General features: G+C 40.6%; 1 protein-coding gene across 4 annotated transcripts in view; it reads left to right on the top strand.

Moving 5' to 3' along the window:
* Positions 1-14,603, top strand: part of MACROH2A1 (macroH2A.1 histone) — a 48,215-nt gene that overhangs the window by 13,209 nt on the left and 20,403 nt on the right. For all 4 annotated transcript variants that reach the window (XM_035105483.3, XM_035105481.3, XM_035105482.3 and 1 more), the window contains exon 2: positions 35-242. In XM_035105483.3, coding sequence (XP_034961374.1) covers positions 71-242 — 172 coding nt within the window. In that variant the 5' untranslated portion in view covers positions 35-70. The remainder of the gene's footprint in view (positions 1-34; positions 243-14,603) is intronic.

Raw genomic sequence — 14,603 nt, 5'->3', positions numbered from 1 at the left:
TTGTAACCTTACCCTTTCCCCCTTTTGTGTCTAGTTTCTAGATTGCTGACCCAGACCCACGTAAAAGAAAATGTCCAGCAGGGGTGGGAAGAAAAAGTCGACGAAGACCTCTCGCTCGGCAAAAGCTGGGGTCATATTCCCCGTGGGACGAATGCTACGTTATATTAAGAAAGGTCACCCGAAGTACAGGATTGGGGTCGGCGCTCCAGTGTATATGGCAGCTGTACTTGAATACCTGACTGGTAAGTTTTGCCTCGACAAGAGCCAGGACAGTTCAGTGGAATCGGTTGCAAACGCGAGAGAGCATTTGCAGAATATAAAAGCAGCGGGTTGAGGCACCTTGGATGTTACATCTCAGTTCAGATTTCTGTGTCTTGGAAGCATTGCACTAGAACTTCCACAGCTGTAAACCCTACATTGCATTTATAATGGGTTCCTGGTAAGATTCGTTAGCTTTTGGTTGAGCTTTCCGTGATGTTAAATTGGACGCCTGTAGTAGGGAGGGCAAATGGTAGCTGTTTGGAGGGCATGTTGGCATCATGTCAGAAGAGGCGAAAGACCTGCAGGCACCAAAGTCCCCTTGTTCCTCTGGCATGCCCCAGTTATGGGGTACAGCCCTAGAGCTGACATTCACTTGCATTGTAATCGACAAGAGGAGAACTTTTTAAAAACAGCAACCGTATGAACCTGGTATAACCCCCCCCCCAATTTTTAACTGTTCTGCAAATGCACAAAATAATGTCCTTTGCCACTAGCAAGCTTCATTAGCTTGAATCCATTCACTAGAGCGGAGCTAGGGAACCTTCAGCTAAAGGGCCACATTCCCTTTTTAAATAACAGTTTAAAACAGGCATCCCCAAACTGCGGCCCTCCAGATGCTTTGGCCTACAACTCCCATGATCCCTGGCTAACAGGACCAGTGGTCGGGGAAGATGGGAATTGTAGTCCAAAACATCTGGAGGGCCGCAGGTTTGACATGCCTGGTTTAAAACAAGCATCCCAAACTGCAGCCCTCCAGATGTTTTGGCCTACAACTCCCATGATCCCTAGCTAACAGGACCAGTGTTTGGGGAAGATGGGAATTGTAGTCCAAAACATCTGGAGGGCCGAAGTTTGGGGACGCCTGGTTTAAAGCAACCTACAACCACAACAGTAAGTTACCACATGCCAGTGGTGGCTGGGGTCAGAAGCAAAAGGGAACAAAGCAACAAATGTGATTTCCCCGCTTCGTGCAGGAGGCTAGTGTCTATGCACAGCCCTCTCTGTCCTCTGCCCAGGCAAGCAGGAAGTGTTATCAGAATTCAGGGACATGTTCCAGCAGGCAAAAACACTCAAGTACGATATGCAGAAGGGATGATAAGGGGAAAGGGGATATATCTAGGGTGAGTCTCGGGAGCCAGAGGGACATGGAGGGCAGGGTTTGGCTCTCAGGCCTGAGGTTCCTCAGCCCTGTATGTCTCTGTTGTATCACCCCCACTGTAGAATCCCCTCCCTCTGGAGGCCTGGATAGACAAACGAAAACAACTCTCTCCTCCTGTGCCTTTGGGGGAAATTAGTTAATACTGTCTAAAGGGGGGGTTGTGTGTGTTTGGGGTGGGGAGGTGCTGCTGTGCTGCTGCATTTTATTAATGATTGGTTTAAATATTTTATTGTATTGATTTATATTGGAAACCGCCCTGAGGTCTTGATATTTGCAAGGAAGGGCAGTCTAGAAATTTTGTAAATAAGCAAATAAACTCATTTTGAAGCTGACCAAACACGGGTTAGAGCTCAATGTCAAGCCTACCAAGTGGCGGTAGCGACGGCGAAGAAGACTTTCTTCACCGCCTCTATTGCATCTGCAGAAAACAGCAGCGGGAGACTTTTTCAGGTGGTTCGCAGTTTGGTGGAACCACCTGCTCCATCGGGCCCAGTACAATTTTGCTAAGTTTTTTGCAGATAAAGTCGCTCAGATTCAGGAAGAGGTAGACTCCACCATGGGAGCAGGGCTGGGGCGGGGTAGTTCTAGAGGACAGTCTAGTCAAGTTGTGTGGGAACAATTTCAATCTGTTCAATCTCCAAGGATGTGGACAGGCTGCTTGGACAAGTGAAACCAGCCACCTGTCTCCTTGATCCTTGCACATCCTGGCTTATAAAAGCTAGCCGGCAAGGGCTGGGCGATGGGCTTCGCAGGTTGGTGAATGCTTCTCTCTGTGAGGGAAAACAGGCTAAAGAGATGGCAGTGTTTTCAGCAAGATGAAATATCCAGAAATGAAGCGTTAGACCTAGGTTCTCAGGATGGGGAGGGATTTGGTAAGAGATTAAATTTGATGGTCCTTCATCTTTGTGGCTTCTTTGAGCAATTTAAGTAAGTTTAAGGATATAATAAACTTTAGAAATCTACCTGTGTAACCCCCCCCCCAGGTACTCTTAGGTGATTCACTACTTTAAGGAAGTTACTTGTGAGAGGAGTAATGGATTTCTTGAACAATGACGGTATGGTTTAAACAGGTTGCTAAGCTTTACTGTATTGACCTGTATTTGTCCATCTAGCTCAGTGTCATCTACACTTCTATTATTGTAATCACTATGTAACTCCGATGATATACATCAATATATATATATATTTAGATTCTAAACTTCATGCCTTTTATAAAATTGCCTGCACTGAGTATTTTTAATATATAAAAAACCCCAAACTAAACTAGCAACTGAGATGTATTACAAGTAATGTTAATGAGCAGCACATGGTACCTATATATGTATATATATGAGAGAGAGAGAAAGGTTTGCTCACTTTTGTGAGCTGAAGAATCTTGAGCGAGGGATGAATACAATAGAGCATGAAGACTTTTTTGTGGAGGGTGGGAACCATGGGAATTTGTAAACATGGCTTGCAATCCCAGCTAGATTATCCCCAAGGAAGGTATTATAAAGAAAGCCGAAAAGAAAAGGATTCTCTGTCTTTAATTACTTCCATTCCAAGGAACTGAGATTATTGTGGGTTTTAAAAAGGATTTTATTTTATTTTTTACTATTTATGTTTTCTGTCTAACACCCACCCCCCTAAAAAGCAGAACTCAGAAAAGGACATTTGCATGTGTCAGTTTCCCCTGGTGGCTGCATCCATTTAAAATTCATCATGATAAAAAGTTAATATGTTTATTCCAAACCAGAATAATATATTTTGCCCATCTCTCCTTTATTTAAAAGACGGTGCCAATTCAAGCTCCATTAAAGTGTCTGTGAGGATTAGGCTGCCAAAATTATTGTTCACAACCTTATAATAAAGGTTGTTGTCTGCAATCCTCCAATTTTCTGATAAATGCCTCTGTCTTTCAGCTTCCACTTTCATCACGCACCATGTATGGTTTTGACTTCACGGCCTTTCCTTTTTCTTCATTTTGTGTAGTCTGAGCCTAGATTTCTATTGTATGTTGTGGGTTGTGCTGACTGCTGAAAAAGTAAGGAATTGTTGGCATCGCTGAAGGTCACGCAGTATCCCTCGGGACTTTCCTGAACTGACCCTCGCTTTTTGCCTGATAGGGAACAGCTACAGAACATTAAAAAAAGAAGAAGCACCACCTTTGTTTCCAAGGGTGCTCTCAGAGAGCTTCCTTTGTCATTGTTTGGTGAGATTGTGGCAGAGTTGAGAGAACAGGTAGAGACGACAGAGTGATCTGTAGTGGAAGGTGAAATGGCAATAAGATCACTGCCAGATTCAAGGAAAATATAATATCAGAAGCCAAAGGGTGGCATTCAACTACCGGTAAGTTGTTGCATGTGCAGAACAAGGTTCGCTAGTGCAGTGGGGACCCCCCAAAAAACTTTCCTTTCCTCATGTGTCCTGCGTGGACGCTAAATCTCTTTTAGAGAGGGGGGGGGAAGCCCAGAGGGGGGAAACTCTTGCTGCACAAGCTCACCTTGTTCCATGTCCGATTACTCCATTGAATTCCACTCAGGGTATTCACATTTACATTTTGACTCCAGGCTCTTGAGATTGCTAGCCTACTTTGTTCGTTGCTCATAATCGCCCATTTTTCATACTTGACCTGAAAGAGAAGTTCCAGATTTCAGAAGGGTTGTTATATATTCATTAAGAAGAAACAAATGTTCCTGTGGTGCCTTAAAAGTCTTAATTGCACTTCTTTCATCCTGTCCACACTTCAATCTGTGTCTCACACAGACATATTTTGCTGTATGGATTCATATCACTGGCCATTATAATATAGTTTCCCCTTCTTGCTTGCCCTTGAGAAGTTCAAGAGGCGACAGCACATGAGAGGGCCTTTTCTGTGGTGGCTCCTCACCTCTGAAACGTCCTCCCCTGGGAGATCCATGTCACCCTTTCACTGCTTGCACTTAGGAGGGCAGTTAAAACATCTCATTTTAATCAGGCTTTGAGCCCTGCTATGAATCTGAGTGTTTTCTAATGCTTGTTTTTATGTTTGTGCTGTTGTACTGCTTTTTTTTTTATAAATGCTGCTTTCCTTAGGGAGAGAGGGTTGGATATAAGTTACTTTAAATAAATAAGTAAATACATTTTCCTAACCAGAGGGCGGGGGGGGGGGGGACACACCCTGCAGACACTTAGCAGAGTCTCATGTCTTGCAGCTATACCGAAGGCTGTACTAAATAAGAACTAAATAAGACCCAGTCTTGATAGCTTCCTAACCAAAGGGACTACAAGGATCTCTTAGGACTTCCACAAGTCTTTTGTACTAAACATCTGGAGCAGTTTCCCCTGTTGTTTGGTATCAAAACAGACATAGAAAATAAGGCACTGTGTCATCTAATAAACAGTTTTGTAGTATCTTCACTTTTCATCTGACAGCTCCAGAGAGGATCCCTTTATTGCTTTTCAGTCATGTAACATAAGTCTCTTGTCAGCTCTTCTTAGGCTGAATTTTCCCAAGCACATTTCAAAAACATCATTTTCTGGCATTTAGATACAAGACATAATATTGAAGATAAGCCTAAAACTAGCACTAACAAACTCAAATGTGGGGACTGGTTGAGGCTGGGCCAACTTGTGCTGTTAAACCCCAGCTGAAGCAAGGTCTGGATTATCAAGTCAAATACAGTCAACCATAGTTTTAACACTTGTAGGGTATTCTTCTGTGGTAATATTGTGAATTTTTGAATTTGTCCATGGAGTGATACCTGCAGAAAAGGTCCAAACCCAGTGCCCCACCAACTGTGGGAACATGGGTGAGGGCCTTCTCAGTGGTGGCACCACTCAGACTCTGGAACTCTTAGCACATTTGTTATTGGCCTTGTAATAAATTTCAAAGACCTTCCTGTTCCAGAGGCTTTTGGTCTGCTAGGTTAGTTATTCGTTTTCTGGTGCTGCAGAGATTATTTTGCGGTTCTGAATTTGGTTTATGCTAACTGCAGTTTTGCATCTTCTTTTTCTGTTTAATTAGATTTGTTTAATCTGAATGCATTACATTTTCTATCTTTTTTCAGTCTGCCTAGTTTGTTTGTCTGTCTGTCTGTCTGTCCATCTATCTTAATGCAGAAAAAGAACTAGAAAACTTATGGGCATAATTTAAATAGTAGACAGAAATGAAACTTGTGGGAATTTCTGTCAATAGACTGCTCTACATAAAAATAATAATTCCACAGCAAATTAGGAAAGAGTGAAGTTTATAAAACAGCAGGTGATATACAATAACACCCCACTCCTTAAAAAAAGGTGCTTTGATTTACATTGTTCCACAGTTAGAAAAAGTCAGGTAGGGCAAAAACTTGAAATGTCTGCTTTCTCCATTAACATTTTTCCACCACTGTATTTTATTGCCAATCCATTCATTTTGTAAAATTTAAAACATGCACTTTTTTTCTTTTCTTTTTTAAGAGTTCCAGACCATAACTCTCTCTTGGGTGTTCTGGTGACTTTTATGCTTTGTTCTCATGCTTTATGACATCACCAGATTCCCTGAGTGGAGTTTCAGATACTCCAGCAAGTCATTTGCTTGCTATTTAATCATGATTCATTTTCTGTGTGGAAACCTGTCCCAAGCCATTGAGTGCCTGAAAAATAAGAACGTATCCAGTTAGTGCATTTAACCAGTTATCCCAAGTGCTTGCCATGTTTTCTGTCAGAATTCATTATGTGGAAGTGCCATTCCATTCTTCTTTCTTTTCAGAAGGAATGTAATAATTTAAAGGCAAACGACAATCGTGTTTGTTTCTTAAAATGTATATTTTTAGGACAGCGGTTGTAGCCACAGTGATCTGCCATAAAAATAATTTGATTCATAGAATGTGATTTCAAAGTTCGGAGTCTTATTTATAGACTGCATGGTAAGGAAAGGAAGCAAAAAGTTTCTTAAACAATGAAGAATCCATTACAGTGATAGCATTCTTTGGAACATTTGACATATTTCCTGAACATCATTACACATTGATTTGTGTGTATGTGTAGCCTACCCTAAATAGAAAAATCAGGTTGTGCAACACTGAAAAACAACAAAAAAGGATATATAGAGAGATCAATACATTTAGGCTGAGTGGTACAATACTGTACTTTATCTTCAACCTCATCCCTGGAAATAGAAATTCAGCTGAAAGAGAAAGACCTTGTGATTAAGGCTGAAATTCTGCTCACTACCTGGGAGCAAGTCCCATTAAGTTCAGTAGGGCTTACTTCAGAGTCGACATGCATAAATTTGCGCTGTAAATTATTCTACTTTTGAAGCAGAATTTACTCCTTTGCTAACAACACAGGTTTTTTAAGACACTGACATAATTATGGACCTAATACGGGCAAAAGTCCCCCTCCCTCTTGACGTAAATAAGAAATGGGTCATATTAACCATGTTGGGGTTTGCTTGTTTGTTTGTTTTTACAATCAAGCAGTATATACATTTTATGAAATAAATAAACCAAGGAGCTGTGGTTAGGATGCAAATAGCCTCTCAACTACTTCTGTGCATTCAAAGAGCGTTGGATGGTCAAGGATCACGCTTCAGCATCTCCAGGTAGGAATGGGAATGTCCTTTGCCTGAAACCAGTCAATGGCAGCAATACTGAGCCAGGTGGCCCAATGGCCTAAGTCACTTCCTGTGTTCTTATCCTATTCTTGGCTAGTGTTAGCGATGCCAACAAAGAGCCACTTAGGACTTTTGCATTTTGTAGCACTTGGAAATTCGGAATTGGTGGTCCTTCCTGTAGCATTGTTGACAGATTCCAGGGTGGATAAAAATCAATGATTTTTTTAAAAAAATCAAAAAAATCGGATTTTTTTGATTTAAATCGGATTTTTTTGATTTAAATTGATTTTTTTGATTTAAATTGGATTTTTTTAAAATAAAATGCTTTTTGAGGAAAATATATTACCATCCAAAGGTTATTCCATCATGAAATAAAGATTAGATTTTTAATTATGTAGAATTAGGTTGTATATGTTTAATTTTTGGGGTAAATAAATTCCATTAATCCATTCACAATGTCATGCTCTTCCAGAGGTTTTTGTAAGATTATTGGGCAGTTTCTCTGCCTACAAGATATTATCACAGATGCTTGGTTTACTTTTGCAGTTCTCAAAACTGAATTTGACTCAACAGAGATCACATGCCTCTTCTTCACAGCAAAAATGTTATAACATGAACAGAGTTGAGAAAAAGACCTTAATCCTATTGTTCTACAAACCTATGAATACAGAAACAACCCCTTCAGTGCTAAGTTTCAAGAAGTTCAGTGAATAGAATAGAATATTTTTCTGATTGTTTGAAGTGGACAGTATTTAAGTTTTTCATGTGTAGGCTGGCTGACAGTCTAAGTTTCTTAAAATATATATATTTTATTTTTGTTTAGCCAAATTAGTTAACAAACATGGATGTTTGTTTAAGCAAATAACATATGCTGTAATGTTATTATTTCAGTTGAATAAATCTATTTAAATTGTTATTATTAAGGTAATGGTTATTTTTCTCCTTCCTAAGTACAACAGTAAAGTTGTCCAAATATGAATAACCCATTAAACTGGGGATAAAAAACTAATATGAAAAGTTGTTATTCTAAAAATCTTCATCTACTTGCATATTAAAGTTATACCAGCAAGAATTAGTCTTTATGTAGAAAACTATGATTTAAATCAAGCCTTACTGACTAGTGATTTAAATCGTGATTTAAATCATGATTTAAATCAGATTGATTTAAATCAAATCCACCCTGACAGATTCAGTGGTGTAAATGTTTGAGACAGAGATTAACTACCGTCAGAGTGCATAACAAACGATGTGACACTTTTTGCTCAGTACAGTGGTACCTTGGGTTACAGACACTTCAAGATATAGACTCCGCTAACCCAGAAATAGTACCTCGGGTTAAGAACTTTACTTCAGGATGAGAACAGAAATCATGCGGCGGCAGCGGGAGGCCCCGTTAGCTCAAGTGGAACCTCAGAGGTTAAGAACAGTTTCAGGTTAAGAACGGACCTCCAGAACAAATTAAATTCTTAACTCTCTTAGAGTTGGCATTAGGTTGGGGGACTGTGTGTGCCGTACATAAATGTTGTCTTCACGTGTTAATGTGCACAAGATACATTTTAATAAGCAAACACAGCACTCCTTGCAAACTTCTTCAGCTGCTCCAGCACAAAGAAAGGAGAGCGATCTGCAATGTTGTATTATTAAATGCCAGGTTAACCTTTTAGTTTGTCTCTCTTCGTATTCATATGCAAGAGGTGGGTAGGTGGCATGGTGGGCATCCAGTTTGTGTAAAATGCAGGTTTATAACAAATGTCCCTAAAAATCAGAGCATAATCCAAGGCACTGGACTTGTCCTGAGTTGTAAACCAGCCGAGCCAAACCATACACGCTGCATTAGCGCAAGCAACATCTGGCAGTGCTTAGACTAATCATGTTTAAATGCATTTAAAAGTAGGGGGAGAAGCATGTGTAAACTGTTAAGAGTAACAGTGAAGTGTAAACTGGTAGGCAAAGGAAACACCATTTTATATATACACACACATATGCCGAGAGCAAGTGAACACAGGGTGCTCAGTATGAAAATATCAAGATGGCTTGGGCTTCCTGTTAGCAGGCACCAAAAGCAGATTGCACTTCCATTTGAATTCAGTTTCTGCTCAGCTCTTGTAGATTGTGCTCTTTAGATTACTTATGGAGGCTACGGTCCTAAGCGAACCTATTAAGAGAGAAAGCCCCATTGAATGCAATGTATGGTTTACTTCAGAGCAAACATGGCTATAGCATTGGAGTGATTCAAGCACAGCTTCAGACTCCTATAAAAAAAAGTGGGGTGGTTTGCGGATTGAATACGAATGATGGGGAAGAACAGTGCTGACTTTGAGACATCCCCCCAAAAAGGTCTAGTTGTTAAACAGCTTTGACTGTTCCATGTAAATTACATTGCATAAATACAAAGCCTTCAGTTATTTGACGTATTTGGGGAGTTAACTGGATAAACAGGTTTACCAGCATATGAATATCCTGAAACTGAACTGAACTTCTTCAAATATTTGCAATTGTAAGGCTAAGGCTGGTATTTATTTGTTTTTATGAGGAGTGTGCAAAGGGAAAAGAAATGTTAAGTGGTCTCTTTCAAGGATATTAAGGAAGATTGTAAGGAATGTACAAGAAAATGAACGTAGGGAAGTCTAACTATTATAGTTGATTGAGTCTGATTGGGCTAAGATTTTTCAGAATAATAGAATGTTTTGGATTCAGTAAATCATTGATGGAACAATGTGTGATTGTTTTTCGAAATAAAATAGATGAAATCCTTCTCCTGGAGTCAGTATGGCATTGCCTGGGATTTCTAAATGGGATTATACCAATGTCCCTCCTTTGGTTTCCAGAGATGCTTCTCTGATTTCTTTTGGATCGAGGTTTCAGTTTCACACATTTTTCAGAAAACCCCTTTTCTCATGTTGAAAAGCTTTTTGTTGTTGTTGTTGAAAATGCTGGCTGTTGCTCAGCATATCATCTGTTAGCTGTTAGCAACTAAATTCTGAGCGTTATGACTTCATTTCACTGAAGTGGAGAAAGGCAAAAGGTTTTGAAATAAGAGAAATGGTTTTCCTCAAGACATGAAATCTTTACCCCAAAAGAGGAAATAAAATTAAGCTAATCAGCATTTGGACCAAGTTAGAGTTCAGAGCTGTCAGGTATATTCACATTTGCAGAGCAGAAATCCAGGTCTTGAACACCTGACAACTACAAGGACTTTTCCCTTGTCCAAAATGCTGGGGGTGGGGAAGCTATCAAGCAAATTTGGAATCTTACACGTCTTCTTTTTACACACAACAGATTGGACATGAAATGACTTCTATGTCTGCGCATGAGAGGGATATGACATCAGTTTTGATGATATTAAAACCTGCGTAATAGTTCCTCATGAATTTTCACATTGGACGCTTAATAGTTTAAAGTGTTTTCTGTGAAGCTGATCAGTTGTGTTCATATCTATGCTAGGTAAAAATGGTTTAAAGCAGGAGAGGCCAATTTTCAGCAGCTTCAGCCAGCATGCCCAATGACAACAGGGGAGATCTAAAAGCATCTAGAGGGGCACCACATTGGCTCTTCTGTTTTAAAGCATCCTTAAAGAGCCCTGCTGCATTGTGTTTATTTGTTTCCCAAAAGTCCTTCCCTCTTGCCAAAGGTTTGTTTGCTTGCTTGCTTGCTTGTTTATTGTTGTGGATGAGGAATCTCATTGGAAATCCTTTGTGCACATTAAAAGTTCCGCCATGAATGCTCCAGTTCAGCTTTTGTTTAATTACAAAAAAAGGGGCATTTATTGGGCAGGGCTTTTTAAAATCAGAATGCAAGGCGGGACTCCTCAAGCTAGCTGACCCTTAGAATGGAGCGTGTGCATGACCACACAAATCCTGTGCACACCTACTGAGACGTAAGCCCCATTGAGCTCAATGAGTTTTGCTCCAAGATAAATGCAGAACAGCAGCCTGAGTGCACGGAAAAGAATGCTGCTTCCTCATTTCTATCCTTCCTCTTGAACCATGCTTTCTTCCCGAGTCTGAAAAGGAAGTGGGGTACATAGACTTCCCCGAAGGGCCATTAGGAAACAGTGCTTTCAAAATTGCTTCCTGCCCACGGAGAAAAACGTCAAAAACAGGTGTCCCCTGAAAGAAACGGATGAAGGACAAATAAAAAGTTCCTTTCAGATATTGAAGAGCAACACTTAACACAGACTCTCTGGTTACGATATAACTTCTCTGTATTAGATGTATTCTCTGTATTGGATGTCAAGAGTAAAAAAGGCAAATTTGTTACTAGGGCATAATAAATACAAAGGGTTGTATTTGTCCCCACTTGGAGGAGATCCACTGAAATTGACATACAGTCGTACCTTGGAAGTCAAACAGAATCATTCCAGAAGTCCATTTGACTTCCAAAATGTTTCGGAAACCAAGGCACAGCTTCCAATTGGCTGCAGGAAGCTCCTGCAGCCAACGGAAGCTGCGGAAGTCACAATGGACACTTGGGTTCCAAAGAACATTTGCAAACCAGAAACAATCACTTCCAGGTGTGTGGCGTTCGGGAGCCAAAATGTTCGACTTGCAAGGCGTTCAACTTCCAAGGTACGACTGTACTTGACTAACTTGGGGTCATTGATTTCAATGAGTCTAGTCTGTGAGAGAAATTGCTAAGAATAAAATACTCTAACTGCATGTATGTATGTATGTATGTATGTATGGGGGAGGGCGATCAGCATAGTAAGTAGCATTCCCCAGAATGCTAAGGCCTGCTTGAAGCAGAAGGCAGAGGGAAGATGAGGTGCTCATCGGTTTAGCTGTCCCAAATGCAAGTTGTCAGGATAAGATCAATCTGCCTTCCCCAAGCTGGTGGAATTGCTTTTCCATTTCTTTTCTGCAGCCCCACAGGGCCTCACTCTGTCTCATCAGTGCTTCTTGCTGCAGACTGTGGATTTGGCTTGCTGGCCAGGGGTGCCATATTAACCAATATTGCATGCCTGGATAGTCCATCTCTGACCTAAACACAGAGTTTATTATATTATAGCTGTGTCCTCCAGAGGAGGGGGGGGCATGATGAATCCTGAGTGCGAACTTCTGAGTTTAGCTTCAGTTTTTCTGTTTATGAGAGGAATAGGATTGGATGCTCGGGATTAAGTTATTTACCCCTCCAATGACCTTGCTGTGCTCAAGATGAACTTGGAGAGAAGTCTACTTCCAAGGAAGAAATGTACTGTAATGTTGCTAGAAGATTGGCGCCATGAGAGCTTTTCCTTTGGAGTTAACAGCTCCATGACTGGGGTATTAGATATTGAAACTCCACCCATTTGCTGTTGTCCCAATAAAAACCCAGGCCCTCAGCACCTGCTCTATTAAAAAAAATCCTAATGGTACTCCAACTGATATAATTGGCAGCATGTCTAACTTGGTACTCAGTAGATCTCTCTTCCTCCTTTTTCTGAACCTTAAGTCCATTTCCACCCTCTCTTGTATTTCCCCTCAAAGTGCAGTGCCTGAGGATCGGATTGTTCCCTTCTGTTGGGAAAGCAGCTTAGAGGATATTTGTGTTCTTCTTCTTTTTTTTGCTGAGTATTCTTCAGTTTTTTTAAATAATTATTTTTATTAAAGATTTTCTTAGGTTACAAAGGTAGCGCAATGTCTCATTTTTTTTCATGCATCATTTTTACACATCAATTTTACTTGTTGAGACATTATGAGGAAGGGGGGGAAAGAGGTAGGTGGGATGGGGAGTTGGGTGTGGTGGATTGCCGATGTTTCTGTTTTTCTTGATATGTGTAGGGGTTCGGCGTCAGCGTCGTTTGTGCAGGTTCTCTGTTGTTTGTTCATGTTTCTTTGTTGGTGAGAGAGGTCAGGATTTGTCTTAGAAAGTGGTTGTTCATTTATGGTTGGCTGTGATGATCCTTAATTTCTTGCGTGAGTAGGGAGGGAGGGTGTTTTGATCAAGTTAGCCATATTGATTTGTATGCTGATGGTAAGTTTTTGTCATTGTCCTGTTGGGCTGTATAAGTGATGAAGGGGAACCATACTGGGGTGAAGGTGTCTTCTTCTGTTTGTCCCCGTGTCAGTTTCAGCTTACTGGTTAGTTTTTCTAGTAGGGCTGTTTCCCATACAACTTGGTACCATTTGTGTTCTTAGACGTTGTAATTTGGGAACAGTATGGAGAAATGGGACAGAGCAAAGATCTGGCTTCCTTGGAAGAATCACTCACCACAAACCAAAGCAGCACATTTTGCTAGGAAACTGCAGGGGTACTGTTCTGTGGTCAGAAAGCTGCCATTGAAATAATATTGACACTGCAGCTATTACGATTAAGACTAATATGCTTCCCAAATTAATCTTTCTGTTCTGCTCTTGCTTGAGCAAGTGTTTCAACAGCCTGACAAAGCATCTCCTGCCAGACTTGACAAAGCATTTGCTCAAACTGGAAGATAAATCTTTTGAAATAAAACCCATGAGGGTCGTATCCCATGTTAGACCTACTCAGAGAAGACCCTTTGAAATTAAATAGCATGAGGAAGGCCGCATCCACACCATACATTTCAGGCACTATAGCAACACTTTTAACAGTCATGGCTTCTCCCAAAGATTCTTGAGAGTTGTTGGGATACACTTATTCCCCTCATGGAGGAAGAGAAAAGAAAGCCTAGTTGGGTTTTCAGCAATATTTGATAGTCAGGCAGTGGCAACACAGTATATTTATAGTCCTGTTCACATGTTACACTGAACATGGGTAGAACAAGTTGTTGCTAACACTTATACAAGTGTTTGTGTGAAAGTGTACCTATGTTTACATAAGTAAGCGAATTGTACACTCATTGGGTGTAATGTGTGAACACCCCTTATTTGTGGCTGGGATGAGTGCTTGGCAGGGGGAAATAAATTACATCTCTTGGTAAATATTCACAGTGCCCACTGCTAGTTAATGTTAATCTCTCTTCAGGATAGTGGTAATGAATGTGTAAGTGTTTAGTAGTAGTAGTAGTAGTAGTGATGGTGGTAATAATAAGAAATTCGTACAAAGATTTCAAGTGATCAAAATGTTTCACATTCAGGATTTCTATATTTTATTTTATTACATATTCCACCTTTCCCCCAAGGGACTCAAGGTGGTGTATATGGTTCATCCTCCCTCCATTTTCTCCTTGCAGCAACACTGTAAGATATGTTAGGCTGAGAGACAGTGACTGGTCCAAGGTCTCCCCCACTGAAATCATCACAGCAACGCTGAATAATTATTATTCCTTCCCTCCCCACTCTCGTGAGTTCATGGCAGAGCCAAGATTCATCCCAGGGACTTACTAATTCATAAATCAGTCTCTTAGCTACACCAGTTCTCAGTACTCAGTGCTTGATGACTCACGGTTAAATGTTTGAACTGCCTCTCTTGAAAAATAATTGTGTTTGAGTTGGCGCAAGCCAATGAACTGAAAGATTGATTTGCCACTCACTATTTGCATAGGCAGGTTGTCACTTGAAGTGAATGATGGGCGTGCATCAATTCACAAACCAGTACACAGGACCTCATCGGCACATGGCTGACCTACCAGGGTACTCCCAAGTTGCCTTGTCCTAAGATCTGCCCTGCTGTTAATATGCTATCAAACAAAAAGGATTGCAATTCCGTCCCTCCTTGACCTTGGAGACC

The sequence above is a fragment of the Zootoca vivipara genome, chromosome 2, assembly GCF_965207765.1.
Source record: "Zootoca vivipara chromosome 2, rZooViv2.hap1.1, whole genome shotgun sequence".
Lineage (NCBI taxonomy): Eukaryota > Metazoa > Chordata > Lepidosauria > Squamata > Lacertidae > Zootoca > Zootoca vivipara.
This window is presented reverse-complemented; position numbering and strand designations above follow the sequence as displayed.